This window comes from Diceros bicornis, chromosome 14 (genome assembly GCF_020826845.1).
Source record: "Diceros bicornis minor isolate mBicDic1 chromosome 14, mDicBic1.mat.cur, whole genome shotgun sequence".
Taxonomy (NCBI): Eukaryota; Metazoa; Chordata; class Mammalia; order Perissodactyla; family Rhinocerotidae; genus Diceros; species Diceros bicornis.
In genome coordinates, this window is record NC_080753.1 from 25,601,642 (window position 1) to 25,622,315 (window position 20,674).

The 20,674-nt window shown below is 39.3% G+C and overlaps 1 protein-coding gene across 1 annotated transcript in view; it reads left to right on the top strand.

Moving 5' to 3' along the window:
• The window catches only part of KIF6 (kinesin family member 6), a 370,265-nt gene that overhangs the window by 96,325 nt on the left and 253,266 nt on the right, over window positions 1–20,674 (top strand). The window contains 1 exon segment of the mRNA XM_058555469.1: window positions 18,316–18,445. Within this exon segment, the coding sequence (XP_058411452.1) occupies window positions 18,316–18,445 (130 nt within the window).

Below are 20,674 nucleotides of genomic sequence, written 5' to 3' on the forward strand. Positions count from 1 at the left end.
GAAAAGTCATGGAACAAGCTTAAATGCATATTGCCAGCTGTTAAAAGCTAGTATGAAGAGGCTGCATACTATATGATTCCAATTATATGACATTCTGGAAGAGGCAGAACCATAGATACAGTGAAAAGATCAGTGGTCCCAGTGGTTGAGGAGGGGAAGGGTAGAGGGATGAATAGGTGAAGAGCACAGAGGATTTTTGGGGCAGTAAAACTATTCTAAATGGTACTGTAATGGTGGATACATGACGTTATGCATTTGTCAAAACCCATAGAATTTGTAACACAAAGAGAAAACCCTAAGGTAAGCTATGGACCTTTAGTTAATAAAACAGCAACCACAAAAAAGGAATGAACTATTGATACATTTAATAGCTTGAATGAATCTCCAGGGAATGATGCTGAGAGAAAAAAGCCAATCCCAAAAGATTATATGCTATGTGATTTCATTTATGTAGTACTCGTTAAGTGGCAATATTATAGATAACAGATTAGTGTTTGACAGGAGTTAGGAAGGGAAGTGGGAATAGTTGTACAAGGCCACTGAGGGATCCTTGTGGTGATGGACTATTCTGTATCTTGACTGTGGCTGTGGATACATAAAACTACCCATGTGATTAAATTGCATGGAACTAAATACACACACCCACACCCACACACATGAGTACAAGCAAAACTAGGACATCTGAATAAGATCAGTGGATTGTATCAATGCCAATGTCCTAACTGTGATGTTTTAATACAGTTTTACAAGATGTTACCATTGGGAAAAACTGGGTAATGGGTACTCGAGATTTCTGTGCATTATTTCTTACAGCTGCATGTGAATCTACAATTACCACCAAACAAAAGTTTAATTAAAAGAAATTGGCTATATATTTATATGACAAGTATATGCATACGCATGCATATATGTATTAAATCTGTTCTGTGTTTAGTAATTGAAATGAAAATAGAACTTCTATTTTGGAAAGCTCCTTATGTCATATGCTATAAAGGGAATGTAGTTAGAATCTAAGTACGTCTCATGAAGTGAAATAGTATGCTCTTAACCGTAGGGAAAATAGTCACCTTACTTTAGTGTAATTTTAGTGTTCCTAAATAGGGATGCATATTCCATTTAAGGTTCCAAAGATGGTCATGGTTATTACTGTTAGAAAAAAAGTCAGTAAACTCCAGCATCCAGTATTGAAATCTTGGCTGTGTTGTGTTTTTTAAATAATTTGTCATCAAAGGAAAAAAAAGTTGACAGATTTAAATTTAATTCACCACATTTCTAATACCTACTTGATATAAAACACTGCTAAGTGCTACATGAGTTACAAAAAAGATGAATGCACAGTGTCTGCCCTCATGGCTTACAGTCTAGTCATGTGGAATCATTTGTTTGTTCATCAACCATTTATTGAGATCCAACTGTGTTCCACACACTGTGCTAGGCACTGAGTTTACTACCATAGTCTTTGCTTTCCTGGAACTCATAGCACGGTGGGTAAAACTAATAGAAAATAGCATAAGGTGGAATATGAAAAACATTGTAAAGAGGCATAAAGAATGACAAAGGCTTAAAGGAGAAAGAAATCACATCAGGTCAAGAGATCAGGAAAGGATTCATAGAGATGATGGCACGTGAATTAGTCCTGGAGGGAAGGAGTAGGACTTGGGGCAGTGGAATGTGACATTCATGTGGAAAGAAAGGTAGGGAAGTTGAAAAGTATAGAGTTTGTTCTGTCGATAGACCTGTGTGATTGGAACACAGTAAGGGAATAGGTCAGAACATTGAGACGGGAAAGGTATGAATGCAAGGATTTGGCAGGCAAGGTGTAGCCCTTGGAGAATTTTATTCAAGGGGATGATTGGAACTGCCTTTTAGGAAGAAAAATCAGTCAGTGGTGTGTAGGCTGGAATGAGGTGAACAGGAGTCAGAGAGACCCCAGAGCGTTGTGGGAAATTATTAAGGCCATTTAGGTGGCAATGGGAGTAAAAAGGAGGGACAAAATTGGAAGACACCATAATCCAGTGGCTTGAAATTTAACTATGTATAAGAATCACCTGGACTGGTTGTTAAAAATGCAGATTCCTAGCCTCCACCTCCATAAAATTCAAGTATGTTTATAATAAGCATTCCAGGTGATTCTAATGTAGGTTGTCTGCCTTAATCCTTTCCCTCATCCACCTAGGGAAAGTTCTTTTTAGAGATACCAGGAAAATCTCTCCAAAGAGGGGGATGGGCACCTATTGTGTGCGAGTCCTTATGCTAAAGACTTTACGTACATTATCTCATTTAAGGAAGTAGGTATCATAATCCATGTTTTATGGATGACTAAACCGAGGTTAGCATAGATTTTGTGATATTTCCCCAAGATTCCTTGTCTGCCAAAAGATAGATCAGTATATCAATCTCAGTCCATCAAACATCAGAGCTGGAGGTACAGAGCTCTTGCCCAGGAGATCCGCGTTGTATCCTGGCATTCCATCTGAACTTTGAGCAGACTGCGGTTTCTGGGCTTCTTCAGGCGTCTGGACCCTCTTGTGTGAGCCAAAGCTTTGAGTCCAGTTCAGCTCTGTCTGTTGTGTGTCAGACCCTCTGCAAGTCTCTGAGAGTACTTGTTCCTGACCTCGAAGGGCTCTAGTCCAGTAGAACAGACTCATACATGGATCATTTCAATCTTGCCTAGTAAGCGATGAGATGCGTTGGGTTCTCCGGGGAGTAAGGAAGGACACTAATTTCAACCACGGAGTTCATAAAATGCTTGGGAAAAACTCTGCCACAATATGGTTTCCAACCTCAGTTGGGCCCTCAGCCTGCTAAGCAATATCTTCATGTGCCCAGTGCTTTTTCTCCCATTCCTCGCGATGATTATATCAAATGTCTGTCTCTTTATTCAAGTACTACCTGCCCAATTCTCTTTGAAGCTAATTGTATTCTTACCTCAGAGAGAACATGGAAGCTGTCAAACATGAATTCCCTCAAATTCCTGCTTCCCATCCCCCTTCCCACTCACTCACTTGCCTCCAGTCTGAGAAAACTGTCCTTTTGAAAGCCAGTCCTTCCACTTATGCTCTGGACCCTCCTTGCACCATCCCCAAACCTGCTTTGTTTGTCCTACACATTTTGTGTTTAAAATTTTTGAAGTTAATTCCTTTAGATGAAACATGCATCTTTCAGTCTTGTTACTACCTATTGTATTACACTTTTCATTTGTGTTGTTTTTCTGGTCCTACTGAACATATGAGGAGATTCCTGGGCCTATAAGCATAGTTCTCAAAGTTAAAACTAACCCCAGTCTTTTCTTTGACTGAGACAATTACTGACACAGCTGGGAGGCAACCTCTTGAGAAGCTGGGGGTGCTGTTGTGCAGTATGATCTGAACAAGTGACCAGTGACCAGTGGTGGTCAGTCACATTCTTGTCCATCATGGATTGGCCAGGGCCTGTGTTCCAGGAGAGATGGAACATTCCAATGACTATGACAGAGGGAATAGAGAACGTTTCCAGCCTGAAAATGATACACTTCCACCCAAAGCCTGTCCCACTAGAGTAATGGCAAGAGGGAAGCTGGCTTCCCCTACTCTGAATGGTCAATTGAAAGAGATCATTCTCGAGAGAGAAGTCAAGATGGCGGCGTAGGCAGACTCTGAACTCACCTCCTCCCGCAGACACAGCCAATTTACAACTACTCGTGGAAAAATTACCCCTGAGACAGAACTGAAAACTGGATAAGAGGAACTCCTGCAACAACGGACAATCCTAATTGAGGTGGAAGAGGCAGAGACTCCCTTCTGGAGAGAAAAACGCTGCCTTCACAAGCCGCAGCACCTCACGGCCGCCCGGGAGCAACCCACAGGTAGGCAGCCCTCCCTGGAGGAGCGGGGCCCTGAGCCGGGGAGCGCCCCCACTGTGGGCATTTTGTGGACCCAGCACAATCCAGACAAGTGGCATAATATCTGACTTTGCCTGCTACTAAAACATTGGAGAGTACCCCCAGAAAAGCTGGTTTACAAAGAAATTAAAACCGGCTTTTAAAGGGCCCACACACAAACTCACCCGTTTCAGAAAGCAACCTAAAATCACTAGAAAAAAAGGTGCACAGTGCTTTGGTGAAAAGAGACTCACCTGATAGGCCCTAAGTGCATCTCAGTGAGAGGTGAGACCTCTCCAGGGACTGGGACATTGGCGGCAGCCATTGTTGTGGCCTGGTGTGGGTGTGCTGACACAAACACCATTGGAGTTCTCCCTGAGACCTGCGAGCCCAGGGTCTGCCCCACCCTCTAGAGCACCAATTTAATCCAGCTCAGCCAGGGCAGGCAGCCCACCCTAGAGACTGGCTCCACCCAACAACAAGCCCTCAGGAAACCTGTGGGCCTGCATAGATTGGTGACTGGATTCTCTGCAGCCTGGCAACTGAGCCGACTTCAGTGTGACAGAGCGGGCACAAGGAGCGGGTGGAGAGTGTGGGGCGGTGGTGGAGTGTGTGGGGCTCCCACCGTGGAGAGACTGGGTCCGCTTCGGGAGGTCGGGGCACGCACAAGGGGCAGGACTGTGTTGACTGTGTGTATGGACCTGTGGGCGGCAGGGCTTGTCAGCTGCAGAAGACTTGTGCTTCTCAAAGACCCACATAGGGGGTTTGCCCCACCTTCCAAAGCTTGAAACAATTGGGTGCTCCCGTGCCTGAGGCCAGTCCCACCCAGCTGCAGTCCTCAGAGAGCTGACAAGAGACCTAAAGGCTGGAGGCTTATAGCAATTATAAGCACCTGAGCCTAACAACCAACCACGCTGGGGGCCTACTCACTTAAAAGAAATGCTGCAACACAAATGTGGTATTAGAATTTGCAGCCAACTGTGCTGGGGCTCCCCATACCTGATAAAGAGACTGAAGGGCCCACAACAACTACAAGCAGCTGAGCATTACAACAGCTGGCCAGGAGCATAACTCAGCCTCCCTGGGCGCCTACAGGGAGAGCAAACAGGCCACAACAGAAGGACACACGTAGCCCACATAGGGGTCACCCCTAGAACGTTGAGAACTGAGGGAAGCACACTGCAGGTTTCCTAAGGCATCACTTGTGTAAGGTCACCTATCCAAGAGCAGGAGACGTAGCTAACCTACCTAATACGTAGACACAAGCACAGGGAAAGAGGCAAAATGAGGAGGCAAAGGAACACATTCCAAGTAAGGGAACAGGGCAAATCCCAGAAAAGGAACTAAGTGAAATAGAAATGAGCAACCTACTCGACAGAGAGTTCAAACAAAGAGTGTTGAGAATGCTCACTGATTTAGGGAGAAGAATAGATGAACTCAGTGAGAATGTCAACAAAGAAATGGAAGATATAAAAAAGAACCAATCAGAAATGAAGAATACAATACTGGAAATGAAAGATTCACTAGAGGGACTCAAAAGCAGAGTAGAGGATACAGAAGAACAGATCTGTGAGCTGGATGAAAGACTAGAAGAAATTACCCAAGCTGAACAGGTAAAAGAGAAAAGAATTAAAAAGAGTAAGGACAGTCTAAGGGACCTCTGGGACAACATTAAGCACACTAACATCCGTGTTATAGGTGTCCCGGAAGAAGAAGAATGAGACAAAGGGGCAGAGAATCTATTTCAAGAAATAATAGATGAAAACTTCCCTAACCTAGGGAAGGAAACAGACATCCAGGTACAGGAAGCACAGAGAGCCCCAAACAAGATAAACCCAAAGAGGCCCACACCAAGACACATCATAATCAAAATGTCCAGAATTAAAGATAAAGAGAGAATCCTAAAAGCCGCAAGAGAAAGTCAAGTTACATACAAAGGAAACTCCATAAGGCTATCAGCTGATTTTAGCAGAAACCTTACAGGCTAGAAGAGAGTGGCATGATATATTTAAAGTGCTAAAAGGAAAAAACTTACAGCCAAGAATACTCTACCCAGCAAGGTTATTATTCAAAATGGAAGGAGAGATCAAAAATTTCCCAGACAAGCAAAAATTAAAGGAGTTTGTCACCATGAAACCAGTACTACAAGAAATGTTAAAGGGACTGATTTAAGGGGAAAAGAGAAGACCACAAATAGGAAAAATTATCTATTTCCATGATAAGAGTGTAATGGATACAAATGCACAAAAAAGAGGTTAGATATGATATCAAAAACATAAAAGGAAGGAGGAGGGGAGTTAAAGAGTAGAGCTTTCAGACAGAGGTCAAACTAAAGAGACCATCAACTCTGTATAGAAGAAGAAAGGAACAGAGAAGGACTACTAAAACACTGAGAAAACAAAAGTTAAAAAATGGCAGTAAGTACATACTTACCAATAGCTACTTTAAACGTCAATGGACTAAATTCTCCAATTAAAAGGCATAGGGTGGCTGATTGGATAAAAAAACAAGACCTATATATATGCTGCATACAAGAGACACACTTCAGACCTAAAGACACTCACAAACTGAAAGTGAAGGGATGGAAAAAGATACTCCACACAAATGGCAATGAAAAGAAAGCTGGGATAGCAGTACTCATATAAGACAAAATAGACTTTAAAACAAAAACTGTAAAAAAAGACAAAGAAGGGCATTACATAATGATCAAGGGAACAATCCAACAAGAGGATATAACACTTGTAAATATCTATGCGCCCAATGTAGGTGCACCTAAATATATAAAGCAATCTTAACAGACATAAAAACAGAAATAGACAGTAACACAATAATAGTAGGGGACTTGAACACTCCACTTACACCAACAGATATATCATCCAAACAGAAGATCAATAAGGAAACATTGGCCTTAAATGACACACTAGAACAGATGGACCTAGTAGATATATACAGAGCATTCCATCCAAAAACCGAAGAATACACATTCTTTTCAAAGCACATGGAACATTCTCCAGGATTGATCACATATTAGGCCACAAAACAAGTCTCCATAAATTTAAGAAGATTGAAATAATACCAAGCATCTTTTCTAACCAAAACAGCGTGGTACTGGCACAAAAACAGACACACAGATCAATAGAATAGAATCGAAAGCCCAGAAATAAACCCACACGTCTATGGACAGCTAATCTTTGACAAAGGAGCCAAGAATATATAATGGAGAAAAGAAAGTCTCTTCAACAAATGGTGTTTTGAAAACTGGATAGCCACATGCAAAAAAATGAAAGTAGACCCTTACCTTACACCATACACAAAAATTAACTCCAAATGGATTAAAGACTTGAATGTAAGACCTGAAACTATGAAACTTCCAGAAGAAAACATAGGCAGTACACTCTGTGACATCGGTCTTAGCAACATATTTTCAAGCACCATGTCTGACCGGCCAAGAGAAACAATAGAAAAAATAAACAAATGGGACTACATCAAACTAAAATTCTTCTGCACAGCAAAGGAAACCATCAACAAAACGAAAAGACAACCTAACAATTGGGAGAAGATATTTGCAAACCATACATCTGATAAGGGCTTAATCTCCAAAATATATAAAAAACTCATGCATCTCAACAACAAAAAGACTAACAACCCAATTAAAAAATGGGCAAAAGACCTGAACAGATGTTTCTCCAAAGAAGATATACAGATGGCCAACAGGCACATGAAAAGACGTTCAACATCATTAACTATCAGGGAAATGCAAATCAAAACTACAATGAGATATCGCCTCATGCCCGTCACAATGGCTATAATTAACAAGACAGGAAACAACAAGTGTTGGAGAGGATGTGGAGAGAAGGGAACTCTCATACACTACTGGTGGGAGTGCAAACTGGTGCAGCCACTATGGAAAACAGTATGGAGATTCCTCAAAAAATCAAGGATAGAACTACCATATGATCCAGCTATTCTACTGCTGGGTATTTATCCAAAGAACTTGAAAACACCAATGCATAAAGATACATTCACCCCTGTGTTCGCTGCAGCGTTATTCACAATAGCCAAGACTTGGAAGCAACCTAAGTGCCCAACAAAGGACGAATGGATAAAGAAGATGTGGTATATATACACAATGGAATACTACTCAGCCATAAGAAACGATGAAATCCAGCCATTTGTGACAACATGGATGGACATTGAGGGTATTATGCAAAGTGAAATAAGTCAGAGGTAGAAGGTCAAATACCGTATGATTTCCTTCATTAAGTAGTAGATAATAACAACAATAAACAAACACATAGAGACAGAGATTGGATTGGTGGTCACCAGAGGGGACGGGGGGAGGGAGGAGGGTGAAAGGGATAATTCAGCACATGTGTGTGGTGATAGGTTGTAATTAGTATTTGGGTGGTGAACATGATGTAATCTATGCAGAAATAATAGTATAATGATGTACCCCTGAAATTTATACAATGTTATAAACCAATGTTATTTCAATACACAAAAAATATAAATAAATAAATAATAAAATTGAGAAGCAACTAAAAAAAAAAAAAGAAAGAGATCATTCTCAATATCAGAAATGTCTTAGATAGAAAGTTGTCTTAGCTCAGTTGCCATAAAAAATACCATAGACTAGGTGGGTAAAACAACAAGCATTTATTTCTCATAATTCTGGAGACTGGGAAGTCCAAGATCGAGGTTTTGGCAGATTTGGTTCCTGTTGAGAGCTCTCTTCCTGGTTTGCAGATGGTGACCTTCTCTCTGTGTCTTCACATGGTGTAGAGTCATGGTCCTTCTTTCTCTTACTCTTCTTCTAAGGACACTAATCCCATCGTGGGGGCCTACCCTTATGACCTTATCTAAACCAAATGACCTCCCAAAGGCCTCACCTGCGAATACCAACACATTGGGGAGTAGGGCTTCAACATATGAATTTTGGGGGGACACAACCATTCAGTCCATAACAGAGGTGTTAGCTTTCGTCAACAACTGCCTCATACGTGATGTGTAGAAGGATGGGGAGAAACCACTGTAGTATTTTCACTCTTACACCTGGAATGTAAAAATGTATTTGTGACATTAGGGTTTTTAGTCACATGAGATTAATTAATGTCGGGAAAAACATTGTCACCTCAGTCTATTCCATTTTCCTCATCCTTTTTATGTAAACAAATGCATATAATTTCTTTTCCTGTGATTATGAGGTGAAACGCACTTTTTAAATTATGTGTTGGTACGGGTTTGTTTTTTTCTGACTTATTGTCCAGTTAATCTTCATAATTGCTTTATGAATTGTTTGATTTATTCTGATACTACATCACTTTTCTCAATCTGTCCTAAATTTTGAGTACATGAAGCAAAACCACAGGATTACCTAAAAGAGTTTTGAATAATTTAGGCTTACTTGGTCACTATTCCTTGGCCACTATTCTGTCCTTTAGAAGAATACACAGAGTTTGGCAACACATCTAACTATTAAAGCTCAACTAATAGAGAAAAAAATCATGACAACCTTTTGCAAGTGTCAACATCGTATATACCAAGCATTTACTATATTGCAGGAACCTCAGGCAGCTCTTTTGGGGGCATTATAAAGAATTTAAACTGCATTCTTATCTTCAATTAATTTACCATTTAGTTGGAAAATGTAACGTGCACGTGAAACAACTCAGGAGACTTCCACAAAACACAACCGCTCCCACTGTCCAGCTAATAATGTGTGTTAATGCAAAAAAGGCATACAAGTGATTTAGAGCTGCAGTAGTCTCGTGAACAGAGTCCACATCAACCAATAATTTCCTGTCATAGCCCACTCCAGTCCCTTCACACCAGTGCCTCTGCTCCCATGACCCTCAATGATGTCCTAATTTTACTGGCATATGCCAAGACCAAAGTCCTGACTGAGCCAAGAGCTGGCAGAGCTGCCAAGGTGGGAGCAATGCTGAGCCAGCCTAGAGAGAGGACACATCGAGAAGAGCCCTTAGAATGAAATCTAGGTGAGTGAGGGGAAGAGTTTCCATCAGCTGGCTAGAGGATCCTCTGGACCAGGTGGTAAGGGTCACAAATAGCATATTAATCTCCCTGCTCTGCAACTTCCAGAGCAGTTAGCCTGTGTACCATTTAGCCAATTATCATTGACCTTGTGTTTTCACATTGAGTTCTAGGATAGTTGAAGTCATTTTACAAACTGAAAGTTAGTTCTTAGGAGCCAGAGATCAGACTGATGCTATTCAGGCTGGCTGACCCCCTACTATCTTTCAGGACATATCTAACTCAATCTAGGAAGCAAGCCCTAGGAATAACTCAGTTAGAAGAAATAACGTTAAAATAGGTCTCTTTTACAATATCAGAAGAAGGCAAAATATTCAGGAAACATTCAGGGACTTTGTGAAAATAATAGTACATTTTTTGGTGAGAAATAAAAAACTTGAAGATAAATGGAGAGCTATTAATCTCGTTCTGAATGAGAGGTGTGAACACCTTGAAGAGATCACTTCTTCCCACAGTAATGTAGAGGTTCAATGAAATTCCAAGCAAAATCTTAAAAGACTTTAAAAAACATAGACGTGATACCCGAGTTTATCTGAAAGCTTCAACAACCAAGAAGAGAAAAGAAATGTGAAAAATAGAGAAATGGTTTGGTTCTCTTACACATTAATAGTACCTAGTGACACCATATACTCAAATTAGGTAAAAACTCTAATAATGAAATTGTTATACCACTTCAAAATTAAATGAAGAAGAGAGAACAGATAAATCAGAGTCAGATCCTGTACCATGTTATTATTTAATGTAGATAGAGGGAAGAGTTATTCAGTCCATGGTATTTTTCTTGGTAAATTAACTAACAGCTGCATGTAATAGCAACCCAACTTACAGCAGCTTAACCACATAGTCCGTCCCTTTCCCCCCACCGCCCGACAAACACAGTGAGGATTCTGGATTTAGGTAGCCAAGGCTGCTGTGGAAGCTTAGGATGCAATCAGGGCTTCCTTCTCTTGTTCTGCTCAGCCATTCTTAGCTGGTGGCTTCAGTCCTCATGCAAAATGATTGCCCTGCCTTCAGCATCACATCCACCTTCCTGGAAGGAAAAAGGCAGGAGCTGGTAGCCCCTTTAACAGTATTCCCCAGAAGCCCCATCCATTGACTTTCACTTACTTATCACTGACCAGAATTATGTCACATGGCCAGCCCTGGCTGCAAGGGAACCTGGGGAAGTCTAGTATTCTTAAATAATTCCCTGAACAACATCAGAGCCTAATAGTTAGGGAGAAGGGGAGGACAGATCCCACATAGGCAACTTGTACTATGAGCCACAATTAGTTATTTAGGGGAAAAACCCATGTAGATCCTCATTTCCTTCCCTGCACCTGTATCCTAAAATAGTAGAAGAAAATATATTATCATTAATATTAAAAGATATAATAACATGCAAACATTTATAATTTTACCACAAATCTGCAAAATATGCATAAGAAAATTGTTTTAAAGGAAATATATCAATATATTGTCATTGTCCCTGTGATGAAACTTTTTTTTTAATTCTTTATATTTTTTAAATTTTTCAAACTTTTTCACAAGAAGCATATATTACAATAATAAACTTTATTTTAAAATGAAATTAAATAAAAGTAAATATGCTCAGAACTTGTAAAATGCAATAGCATAAACTCAAAGGTGTATAAAGCTACTTAGCTTGTAGAGGAAATGCTATGATTTTCCAAAATTACAAATCCATTGCCTCTAGATCTATCTATTCCTTCAGTTTCCTCAAATGTGGAAAATTTAAGCACATATAATTTGTGATACTATGATTAAAAAATCTGAATGAGAAAGCAAGTATTAGTACAAATGGGAGGAAAAATATTTTCTTTGAAAAAAAAGTTGGTAGCTCTGAAGAAGATAAATTGTAGTATATGGCTCTATAATTACCGTGTGGAATTAGGCCAAACAAGACATTTCATTAAATGATGGATTGTTTGTGAGCCTGGAGCACCAGAAGGAATATGATATGGCTGAATGTAATTGGAAATTAGCAAAGGATACTAGTGTAAGAGGGAGGATAGCAAGCATAGTTTTTGATGTTTAAAATAATTCACTTTTGGGAAATTATGCAAGTTGTAATTGCCTGTAGGCAATAGCTAAGTGTATAAGCCATAGTCACATACATTATATTTTGGAGCCATTTGTGTATTGTTGGTTGCAAAGTGATATCATTTAGGGCTGGGAAAAGTTTGGTTAGATTAATATAATACAGGAAAGTGATAGCTTCAAGTTATTAGTAATCTAAAATTTTATCATATTTGGATATAATTTTGAAAAAAAGAAAATAGAAATGAAAGAATGTTTCATATATATGCTGAATCTTAGTGCAATAATTAAACGGCAGTAACCAAGAAATAAATAAACCATCTGTGAGAAAAGTGTTGGTTCTCCTAGACATTAATTGTACCTAGTATGATTCTGTCTTGGCCTATCATGGATAATTCTCATTTTGTTTTTGCTTTTCCATAGCAGTGGCCAACAGCTTCCAGGTCTGCATTGAGTTCTTTTGGTGATGTTTATTTTCATAGCATATGGAAGCATAAGCCCAGTAAGAAGGAGAAGCCTCTTGAAAGTATGAAAATGTGTCCACATTGACACCAGCCATCCTTGAGTCTTAGGATTAAATGCCTTGCTCATTTCAATTTTGCTTCTTTTAGGGCAGGGAATAAATCATGTACAGGTTGCCAGCACCTCTGAAATGGCAGACTTGTGGTAGTAGAATGACCTTAAGGTGTTGGCTAAGTTCTTTGGGAAATCAAATGGATCAGAGTTCAAGTCTAATAATATTATAATTTAGCAACATAGGTAAATTAGAAATAATAATGATAATATTTAGGAGAGGATATTTATCAATTGAAATGAAAGAAATTAATATGGATAACAAAAGAACTCATCACAACAATCACTCAGAATATTTTGCAGCTTTGAATTTGGACTTGTTCTTTTTCTGATGAAGTATTTCATTTATTGGTATATCATATTTCTCTTTTTTTTTTCTTTTGATGAGGAAGATTAGCCCTGAGCTAACATCTGTTGCCAATCCGCCTCTTTTTTGCTGAGGAAGATTGGCCCTGGGCTAACATCTGTGCCCATCTTCCTCTACTTTATAAGGGATGCCGCCACAGCATGGCTTGATAGGTGGTGCGTAGGTCAGCTCCTGGGATCTGAACCCATGAACCCCGGGCCGCCGAAGCAGAGCATGTGAACTTAACCACTGCGCCACCAGGCCAGCCCCAATCTCATATCTCTCTTTTTAAAAAATTAAAACCTAGTGTTTTGTTTAAGACAATTTTTTTACAGCAGTTTTAGGTTCACTACAAAATTGAGGGGAGGGTCCAGTTTTCTCTTCTTGTAGAATTTTTGTCTGGTTTTGGTATTAGAGTAATGCTGGCCTCATGGAATGAGTTAGAAAGTGCTTCTATCCTCTGAAAGAGATTGTAGAGAATTGGTATAATTTCTTCCTTAAAAATTTGCTAGAGAATCTGGTGTTTTTAGTAGGTTAAATTAAATAACTTAGTTTCTAAAATGTCATGTGATTGGCTGTATTCTTCATTATCAGTAAAAAGATGTGATGTTAGATAAAACTCAAAAGAAAGATATATTTTTTAAGCTGCTAGAGTTTTCAGAATATCTCAATAGTGGTTAATTAGAAAAAATATCCATTACCTTTAGCCCATTCTGTCTAGGTTAAGACCAACACAAAAATGTATTGCAAGTTCATAAAACTTTCTCAAGTGATGTTTCAATTATTTATATTTTATAACAGAGGAAATATTTTAGATTTTTAATCAATCTAAAGAAAATTTACCTTTGAAATTGTTTACATCCAGGAAGGAGGGCTCCCCTTATATACTTTTCCTAAAAATTTACATCTTCCCTTTTCTCTAAATCTTCACCATAGAGAGCTCTGAGAATGTGTGTTGGGGTGGGGAAAAAAAAAAGTAGTTGAAAACCACTGAACCAGAGAATATTCTCTTTATTGAAATGAATAGTGGGACTGTGTTTACAACATGGGAAACATATCCAGTTATTTAGAAGAGTCTGGTTGACTCCCTCCTGTTTTCATGAGGCCTGCCTGCTGTTGGTATTGCTCTGTCAAGGTGACTAGACAGGGCTACCTCCGGTCTGTATCGCACCTTCGCATGAGTTATTAAAAGGCACCCCTGCCATCTGTTGGAAAATTGTTGTTATATGATGGTTTTGTTAGAAGACACTTTACTGCTCTCTGATACACATTTGTCATAATAAATATGCAAACTCATGCTGTGAATTGCACCTCCCTTGAACATGGTGCCAATGTGCAGTGCATGGCCTGTACAATCACATGGGGGCACCTACAAGTAGAAAAAAATTAGAAATAACCATAGCAACACTTGTCTATAACATGAAAATGAGAAATCAGATTCATTGTAGTAACTCCTAGAAAGTTCCTGTTCAGCAAGTTGTTGGTGTTGGAATATTGGGGAGGTAGGGTGTGGGTTGGGGAGGGTTCTTTCATTGATGGCTTCCATTATTGAGAACAAGAGCTTGGCTATTGCTTTTTATATGTCTTCCAGTCAGTTAGAAAGAGCTTACAAATTCCAACTACTTAGCCAAATGGAAAAGATTCTCTGTTTACAGAGAAAACACAAAGCTTGCTTCTTCCCCATCATTAAGCAGGCCGAGTATACTTAGCAGAACTTTTCCATTTAGGTGTCCAAGTTAAGGCTATCAGTGACTTTTTGCTTGAAATCTAAACATTTTAGAAACATTTTGTAGGGAAAACTATTCACAGGCCCTTTCAAAAAGAATCAAATAAATAGTTTGGGGGGTTTCCATCTTGGAATTAGGATGTTTATTTAAGAAACTCTAATAAAGCCCTCTTTCAAGCCCATGAAAATTATAGTCAGAATTGAGTGGCAGACTAAGGATTCAGGAAATAGCTGTTGATTTGTGAGAGAGAGAGAGGGAAAGAAAGTGCCAGATAAGGAAGCAACTTGATGAGAAACTTTTGCTAATAGTTCTTATTTCCTCCAAGTTTGAAAAAGGGTTTCACCAACAGTGGAGTTTAAAACATTCTCATCTCCAGATCAGCCCACTGGGCAAGGGGTAGCACCCAGGTTATGGCTCAGGCTGGACTTCTCCAAGCAAAGGCATGCGAGTGGGTGGGGCTGACACATTGACTGCAAAGCTTAGTGCAAAAGGCATTTTCAATGAAAGCAGGCAGGACAATAAGGGGAAGTCCAAAGCCTCGTGCCCAAGAGATTGGGCAGAAACCAGGAAAGAATCTGAGGAGAACAGGCAAGGGAGATCCTGATTGGAGAGAGACAGTTGCACCACGGAAGATTCCAGAAGGATGCCAGGGATGGAACTTTTTATAGGGTGCCCACAGAGGAGCCCTAAGCAGGAAGAGAGTTGTGAAAGAAGCCAAACTAATTTGGACACCAACCTACCTTTTTGTTTACTTTGCAAAACTTCCATGGGCAAGAAATCAGAAAATAGTGGGGGAAACATAATATCAGAAAAGAGTCAGAAAAATGCCTAGTGATGGGTTACAAAAGACGGCTGGAAGTTCTGCACAGAAAAACCGGGGGCATGTGCAAATCGTATTTTGATCGTAGTGAGAAAGGTGGACAAGCACCTGGAAGGAAATGTAGAAGTATAATAGTTCTGAAGTAGCCACATTGGAGATCAAAAGCTCTGAAGGATTTAGAGGGAAACAGCAGCTTAGCCAAATGCCACCGATGACATTTCCCACTTTCTACCTTATGCTTCTAATTATTCTATGTAACTATAATCCTAAATCAGTGGCTCATTTAGGTTGTCTAATAATAAACACTCTCAGAATTCCATACTTGCTTGTTTTCTCCATTTTTTATTTCAGTGAAATAATGGTGAGAGATATACATATGAAGTCTCCTTACCATCACTTAGAGTTTTTGGTTCAGTAATGACGTAAACCCTATGGATGTACAGGTAGATTTATAATCCCCAATTGAGCTTTAGTTATTGTGGTTAGTGGGTGGCTTAGTTTACCCATCAGCTGCATGGGCAAGGAGGTAGAAAAGAAACTCCCCATGAAGGACAGGCTTTTTAAAATTCACAGTGACCTTGCCTATTAGTAGATGTGGCTCAAGAGTGACTTCAGCTACAACCAAGGTGATGAGTAGCTTTCCCCTTTGGGCATGGGGTGGAGCTGGGTAGAAAGCAAAGATAAAGAAACCAGAAACCTCCTCCCCTTATGTCTACCTGGAAGATTATTAAAGATGAAGTCAGTGGCCCTCAACCTTGGCTGCACACTAGAACCGCCTGGAGCTGAAACAAATTCTGATACCCAGACCACACCCTGGAACAATCAAATCAGAATCTCTTAGAATGGGGCCAGGCGCCAGCGTTTTGTTTTGTGGGTTCCGCAGGTTGTTCCTGTGTGCCGCCAGGGAAGAGCAAGTGGACAAAACGAAACGACTCAGGTGCCTGGCGTAGTTTTGGTACCCAATGAGTGTGAGCATCCTCCTCTCTCAGTCGTTTCCTGCTACCCGACTCCTCTCTTTTCTGAACTTGCACAGGATATATAGTATCTGACTTGGTCTTACGACCAAGTGACATTGGTGACTTTTTTACAGGTGACTTTGCCTCAGAAGTGGAGAATTTGTTTTTATCTTCACAGTGAAAACGACAGAACTCTCTTCTTTTCCCACTTTTAATGTACTGTCTCATCACTTATTTCTTGCTTTTATCTTCCTTCCAATATTACCTAACTTCTTTCACCTGTAAGCCCCAGAATCTGTGGATTTAGGAAGAATTCCAACTTCTATGTCCCTAGGGATTGCATATAGTCAAACATTCTCGAGCACTTCAGAAGGATCAGGGTAGAAATAAAGTTTAAGGAATAAAGGGGGTTCCTAAAAATAGAACACAATTTATCCATTTCCGTTAAAAATGCCTTCATATTTTCCAAGCATTTTTGAACTCTTAAGCATTTTTAATAAGCTCACTTATGAGTCTTGTTGAAAAATAAATAAAATACACTTGGTTTCATTAAAGGAAGAGATCTTTTTCCATCTTAGTATTGTTGAAGAGACAAAAAGAGTCCAAAACTTGGCAACAGAGTACATTATTAGTGACATATTGGTCACAGATGTGCTGGTAGAGCTACATTTTCTTCCCGCAATTAGTATTTTAAGTGCCCACAAATTACGTATGAAAGTCCAGATAACCTCCTTACAAAAGGGAAAGATGAAAAATTATGGTATTTGCAAAGTCTTCACTTTTGATATATTCTAAATGTGTTTTTATAAATAGGCAAGTGACCCATGTCCATTTGCTAGTTACAGTTTTAAAGAAGAAGCAGTGCTAGATGATGCCAACCTTTACTTACTCTCATTAGTTCCAAATGTTTTAAACAAGTGCAGACACCTGGAGATACTCTTTGGCAATACTCATGAATTATAAGATTCCCTTTCCTTCACAATTCTTAAGAAAGTCAGGAAGGCAAAACTCAAGAGGCAGAAGGGTGTTCTCTCTAATAACTTTATCGCTGGAATCTGTAGGCCTTTGAAGCAGAGTATGAGGAGTTTGGCCAAATCGTGTTCAGTTACAGAAAGTCCTAAAAGGGCTTTAAGGAGAGTATTGACAAGCCAACTCTGGAAACAGGGTTAGGACTCACCTGGGAGGAAATGGTGTTGGCACCAGGATGCCCATTAAGGCAGAAGTAATAGGTGAACATAATTCCAGACCGAAGGCTCTGATTTTAAGGATGTAATGGGAAGGAAAGGTATTTTGTAAAAGAAAAAGGATCAAGAAACACATTTGATGGTCATAAAAATAATAATGACAGGCTAAAACTTTATTATAGACTTGAGAATTTTTTTACTCACCTTGGTATTGAAAACTAGACAAGGGAATAACTCCTCGAGGGATGACAGATGCCTCGATTTTCATCATGTTTAAATTGATGAGCTAACCAGTTTGAAATGTCGTATAAATTGAAAGTGATATGAAATTGAACAAAAGGGAAAAAGCAGAAGGAGAAGAATTAGTGCATCACACATGTAAGAAACTGAATTATGACACAGAAAAAAATGGTATGGCCAAGTTTCCTGATATATAAGTAGAAGGTTATCTATTTGCATTTTTAATTCAGTAAGAGTATGCGTTTTAAGATGATTTAGTGTTCTGATGATTACAAAGACAGATGGCTTTAAGCAGGAGCTTGTAATATACCTTTCAGCCCCAAAACTATTGGATAGGGCTGTCAAGGGAATGTCCGTGTTTGATGCTAATCCAATACTGTCTGGTGTTTTGTGTATTATTTGATTTTATAAGTTCAAGACGTCATACTGTACAGATTTTGAAAAATAAACATGTAAGAAAGAAAGAAAGTTCTTTTCATTCTCAAAGTCCCTTGTTTTTGTTGCTTCCCATTTCCCTAGGAAAGTGACAATATTGGAGGACCCCGATCAGAACATTCACCTGAAAAACCTGTCTCTGCATCAGGCAACCACCGAGGAAGAAGCTCTGAATCTGCTTTTCTTAGGAGACACCAACAGAATGATTGCAGAGGTAATAAACTTCTCTGCAAGCTATTTTTCCATATTGTAAGATATAATAGAATTTTTAGGGCAGCAACGACCTAAAAAATAATCTCCCCGCTTCATGTTACAGAGAAGAAAACCTAGATCCAGAGAATTGAGGAGACTTTCCCAAGGTCATCTAGCTAGTTAATGAGCAGGGACTGAAATCTAGATTCCTTTAATTTTTATATTTTTCAATTTTATACAAATTGGTTTGCAGCTAATCAATGACAACTCCTCAAACATCTTAATTATAGGAATTTTTGCATAATTTTTGAAATTTAAAAATATGCAGTTCATTCTTCCTAACTTCAATCCATATATTGGCATATGTTTACATATCCATATATTTTCACATATTTAGTGAATTAATATTTAGAAAGCATTTAGAACAACGCAGGGAACATACGAAGTACTCTGTGCATTTGCAGCTATTGTTGGCAGATCTGGGGACACTGCCATGGTGTGTAGTATAATTATGTCTCAGTGCAATATTTGGGATATACTTATAGTAAAAACTATTTGTTGTTAATCTGACATTCAAACCTAACTGGGGGCTAGTATTTTACCTGGGAACCCTAGGCAAGAGCCAGGATTGAACCAGCTTGGTCAGGGGCCCTAACCTCAACCGGTTACTGATTGGAGATGGAGGGTCACAAAGTTCTCACCCAACGACGCTGCAGTGAAAGGAATGGAGTAGTGGTGGTGGTGGTGGTGGCGGTGGTGTGGGAACAGTTCCCCGAATGAACAGCACATTGTTATCACTGGCACTTGCCTTTTTAAACCATGCTCCCAGAGTTCTGTATTTTATTTTGTCTCTGATAACAAATAGTAGGTGAGGATAGTAAACTGGGAGGGTTAGTAGTCTGAGAAAGTCTCCATCAAGTGACCGTTTTTCTGCCCCTTTTCCACCCTCTGGAATGCACCACCTTACACATAAGATAGATGAATTGAAACCAAGTTCAGCTAGTGAAAGCATGATGTTGACATCTGTTATTTTGTTGGGCCTTTAGTTTTGTTGTTGTTTTTTACTAGTTCTGCATCAATACTTTTCAATAGACTAACTTACGTAGGTTGAGCTTATGTGCCACATTAGCTATATTATATGTCCTGTATATAATATGGATTTGAGGACCCTTAAATTATTATTTTCATTTAAAGAAAGGTTTACATAGTTTTCAATTTCAGAATATCTTGTTTTGCTTTACAATGTTTTGCATTTGTGTTTTGCTTCAACATTTTGCCAATGTGGTCATCCATGATGCTTTTATTTGTCACAATAATTAAAGATTAAGGAATAAAAACAAATTAAGAATCAGGGAGTATAATGATGAAGGATTAGCAGGCCCCACTAAAAATCCTCCTCCTTCATATACAGTTTAATAAACAGCAAACCAAGAGATACAGAATATAGATGGGTCCTGCCCACCACTGGAATATGAAAAAGATAAAAGGTAGGTCCACAAATGCTATTGGAAAACAAGTGGAGAACCCTTTTCCTGCCTCAGTGCTATCCTTCCTCCAGAGGGGAGTCATGCCCAGAAAAGTCTAGGCCTTGTCCTCACAGTTACATTCCCTCATCTTGAATGAGTTATGGGGGGCTCCTTGCCCTGCTTCATCATCACTTCTATCAGCTTAAAACCTTGGCCGTTTGCTATTTCAAAGTTATGCATTAACTTTAGCTGTACTGCATCTTTTCAAACTATTGTTTGTAAAGTTCTGAGGACCTTAAACTTCCTTTGTGCAAGCTTATGTGTCATGTTCTACCACCTTACAAAATCCCAACGGTCTTTTCCCATTACTCACTGATGAGTATCTAATAATAGTACCATAAACAGCTGAATCCTGAAGAAGTCCAAGTCTAATAATACTGGTTGTGGGTTATTTATTTAATTTCTTTCTTTATTCCTGGGTGAAGCCTGGTTTCTTTTAAAGCAAATCTAATAGGTTTTGGATGTTTCTGTGCTTTATTTTTCCTTTGGTCGTAATAGCTACTGTGTTGTATCAAGAACCTACTCGATAGACTTGGCATTGTTGTAGACACTTTATATATGTAGATATTATTTCTGATTCTTATTTTATAGAAGGAAACTGAGGCTCAAAGAGTTAGACTACTTGTCCAAGGTCACACAACTAGTAGATGGCAGAGCCAGGGTTTAGCGCCAAGTCTGACTGATTCAGGGCTTATGTTCTTTCCTTATACCACAATTCATGATTA